Here is a 4,110-nt window from a genome sequence, read left to right as displayed (position 1 = left end):
AAATACACTGAATATTTCTGGGGTTGTTTGGTGGTGGTCGTTGTTCAGTTGTTCGTTTGTTTGCCAATCTGAGCTCTGCAAGCTCAGGGTTTGAATCTGTCATGTCCAAGGATGTACTTCTAAGCCAGGCACATTGCAAATACCCAATAAATATGTGTTGATGCTTGGGTCAAAAAGGACTTCAGGCCACGAAGGCAGCAGCTTATGGGTCAAGTGAGGCCTCAGACGTGGTCAGATATGTCTGCAGAAGTCCACTGCCCACTCCAGCCTGAGCCCTGCGGAAACGAGGGCCAGGCTCCTGGGGAGGGGCAGTTCCCCTTCCTGTGGGGCTGCTGACGTGACAGCCCCGTGACGGGGAGGACCAGCCTCCCGGTGGACACACCCTCGGGTCTCCGTCCCGAGGGCACCGTGGTCTCCTCCATCTGCACCGCCTGGACCACAGGGACGAGACGCCATGACCCCCAGCCTCACGGCCCTGCTCTGCCTCGGTGAGATGGAGGAGGGGGAGGGGAAGCCCTAGGCACGGAGGGACCCCCCCCCCACAGCCAGGCTGCTCTGTCAGGAGCCCCCAGGACTCAGGAGGCTCACGGGGAGGAGAGGCGCTGCTCAGGATTCAGGGCAAATCTCTCACCGGGGTCTCTCTTCCAGGGCTGCGTGTGGGCCTGAGGACCCACGTGCAGGCAGGTGAGTCTGTCCCCAGGTGTCCCAGCTCCCTCCTGCTCATGGGGACAAGGGGCCACCCCCAGGCAATGGGGATGGGGAACAGCGGTTCTGGGCTGAAGGAGGGGGAGTCTGGGAGGTTTGGGGCTGAGAGCTGGGGACCTGGGGGTGAGGATGCCTTGTGACCCAGCCTCTGATGTCCTTCCAGGAACCCTCCCCAAACCCACCATCTGGGCTGAGCCAGGCTCTGTGATCCCCTGGGGGAGCCCCGTGACCATCTGGTGTCAGGGGACCCTGGGGGCCCGGGAGTTCCGTTTGGATAAAGAGGGAAGCTCAGGTCCGTGGGACAGACAGCCCCCACTGGAGCCCAGGGACAAGGGCAAGTTCTCCATCCCACACATGACACAGCCCTACGCAGGGAGATACCACTGTTATTATCTCAGCCCCACTGTCTGGTCAGAGCGCAGTGACCCCCTGGAGCTGGTGGTGACAGGTGAGAGGACACTCGGGGGTCCCGGCCTCAGGCTCTGCCCTCAGGAAGGGGGTCTGCTCTCAGGGGTGTGTCCCTCTCACAGCCCAGCCCTGGGGGAGGGGAGGGGGGTGTGAGCCCCATTTCACAAGCTCCCTCCTTCTCTCCTAGGGGTCCACAACAAACCCACCCTCTCAGCCCTGCCGAGCCCTGTGGTGACCTCGGGAGGGAACGTGACCCTCCGGTGTAGCTCATGGCAGGGATTGGACGGGTTCATTCTGACTAAGGAAGGAGAACACAAGTCCTCCTGGACCCTGGATGCACAGCGACGCCCCTATGGGCAGACCCAGGCCGTGCTCTCCGTGGGTCCCATGACCCCCAGCCACAGGTGGACGCTCAGATGTCACGGCTTTAACAGGGACAAACCCCAGGTGTGGTCAGCACCCAGTGACCCCCTGGAGCTCCTGGTCCCAGGTGAGGAAGTCCCACCCTGGCCTCACACACTTTGAGGCACGAGACAGATTATTAGATGCTTTTCTCCCAGGATTGTCCCAGATGAGAGGGTGGGGTGAGGGGGGAGTGGGGCGCACAGGACAGAGACACAGAGTGTGAGCGACAGTGAGGCCTGGGGACCAGGACGGGAGAAGGGGCTGCACGGGAGGAACCAGCCCCTACAGCCCAGGGCTGGTCTTCCCCCAGGTGTGTCTGGGAAGCCCTCCCTCCTGACCCCGCAGGGCCCTGTCGTGGCCTCTGGACAGAGCCTGACCCTCCAGTGTCGCTCTGACGTCGGCTACGACAGATTCGCTCTGTCCCAGGAGGGGGGACAGGCCCTCCCCCAGCGCCCTGGCCGGCAGCCCCAGGCTGGGCTCTCACAGGCCGACTTCCCCCTGGGCCCGGTGACCAGCACCCACGGGGGCCGGTACAGATGCTACGGGGGGCACAGCCTCTCCTCCGCGTGGTCGGCCCCCAGCGACCCCCTGGACGTCCTGGTGGCAGGTGAGGAGCCAGCGGGTCGGTCAGGGACCCAGACTCTGCACAGGCCCTGCCGGGGGAGCCCCAGGTGGTGATGCTGGGACCAGGCGTGCGGGGTCCCCAGGGAGGGAGCGAGACAGAGAGAGACGGGGGTGGGCAGGGAGAGGGAGAGACTCAGAGAAAACAGAGACAGACAGCGATGAGGGGCCTCAGGGAGGCCCTGCTGAGTCGCAGTTCAGAACCAGGGGGGCCGGCAGCCCCTCACCCCCCTTCCTCTCTCTAGGATGGTTCCCTGACACGCCCTCCCTCTCGGTGCAGCCGGGCCCCGTGGTGGCCTCAGGAGAGAACGTGACCCTGCTGTGTCAGTCAGGGAGCAGGACGGAAACTTTCCTTCTGTCCAAGGAGGGGTCAGCCCGTCCCCCACTGCGTCTTAGATCAAAGTACCGAGGTCGGCATATCCAGGCCGAATTCTCCATGAGTCCTGTGACCTCAGCCCACAGTGGGACCTACAGGTGCTACAGCTCACTCAGCAGTAACCCCTACCTGCTGTCAAACGCCAGTGCCCCCCTGGAGCTCGTGGTCTCAGGTGAGGGGCCCCAGCCCTGTCCCTTCAGACTCAGTCAGCTCAGGGCTCTGTCCCCAGAAATGTCTGAGGTAGTAATGAATGAGGGGACACAGCGGGGCTCCAGAGAGGAGGACATTCAATGCCCCTGACTCCAAACTCTCATCACTGGATCCTGGGTCCTCAGCTGTTGAATCAGTGGGAACTCCCAGAAGTAGGAGAATAAGATTACAGGGTCTTCAATCTCAGACTGAACACAGGACACACAGCACTCAATTATTTCTGCATTAAGAGACCACTTCTCTCACTAATCCTGAGCACCGGGGGCACAGCCAACTCGGTTCCAAAGTGATTCAAAAGCAGGTTCTGAGTTCAAAGAACACAGGGAGGCTGAGAGAATGCAATGAGGAGGGCAGAGGGGACCTGGCACATTAGAGGAAGGGTTCATTAAGGAACTGCGTAGGAGCTGTAATATGAGAACTGGGGGCATTGAGCACACAGAACCTGGGAGAAGGGTTCATTAAGGAACTGCGTAGGAGCTGTAATATGAGAACTGGGGGCATTGAGCACACAGAACCTGGGAGAAGGGCTCGTGTCTCCCCAGTTCCTCACTCACACCCTCACTTTATGCTTCTCAGGAGCAGCTGACGCCATCCACCCATCACAAAACACGTCAGATCCCACGAGAGGCGAAATCACTCAGATATGGGGCTGGGCCCTGAGCGTCATGTCCTGTCAAGGGGAGGCGGGTTCCCTGGGTGGACACCCTGGATTCTGGGGTGATTCTGATCTGCTCTGACCTCTGTGACCTCTTTGTCCACAAATCCTAGCCTCACACCCCCAAGGCTACACAGTGGAGAATCTCATCCGGATGGGCGTGGCTGGCTTGGTCCTGCTGGGCCTCGGGATTCTGCTCTTTCAGGCTCCACACGGCCACGGAGGAACCCAAGATGCAGCCAGGAGCTGAACACAAGAGGGAACCATGCACCGTCCCGAGTGGCGGGGCCCTGGACATGACCTTATGTGCCCAGGAGGTTCTGGAAGAGAATCTGCAGCACGTGTTGTGTGAACTGTCTGACCAGGGAGGGAGAGACACGGTGTGGGTGCAGGAGAAGGTGTGGGAGTCCCTGTGGAGGCCTGGGCCTCGGTTAACCGTGGTGCCTTCCCTCCCCACCAGTGGTGACTCTCGCTGACTGCCCCGTCCCCTCTCAGCCCTGTGCCGTGAGGCGCATCCCACGTGGCAGGTCTGCGTCCACACCTTACGCATGTTCTTGCTCTGGCCCACTCTCATGTAATACATTTGTTTATTTTTAAATTCCACCTTCGCTGGTGTGTGCTACTGACCTCCATCCCTTCACTCAGAAACAGAATATTGGACTTCCCTGGTGGCTCAGTGGTTAAGAATCCGCCTGCCAATGCAGGGGACATGGGTTCGAGCCCTGGTCTG

General features: G+C 60.8%; 1 protein-coding gene across 1 annotated transcript; it reads left to right on the top strand.

Moving 5' to 3' along the window:
• Positions 1–406: 406 nt before the first annotated feature.
• Positions 407–4,028, top strand: LOC118884784 (leukocyte immunoglobulin-like receptor subfamily A member 6). Its single transcript, XM_036832693.1, is given in 9 exon segments — positions 407–488; positions 649–684; positions 869–1,153; positions 1,301–1,603; positions 1,829–2,125; positions 2,385–2,687; positions 3,302–3,352; positions 3,494–3,595; positions 3,598–4,028. Coding segments are annotated over 9 exon segments (1,494 nt in total). The 5' UTR covers positions 407–454; the 3' UTR covers positions 3,681–4,028.
• The last annotated feature ends 82 nt before the right edge of the window (positions 4,029–4,110 follow it).

The sequence above is a fragment of the Balaenoptera musculus genome, chromosome 19 (genome assembly GCF_009873245.2).
Source record: "Balaenoptera musculus isolate JJ_BM4_2016_0621 chromosome 19, mBalMus1.pri.v3, whole genome shotgun sequence".
In the NCBI taxonomy this organism is placed as follows: domain Eukaryota; kingdom Metazoa; phylum Chordata; class Mammalia; order Artiodactyla; family Balaenopteridae; genus Balaenoptera; species Balaenoptera musculus.
The sequence above is the reverse complement of the archived record's forward strand: the minus strand, read 5'-3'. Positions and strand labels throughout refer to the sequence as shown.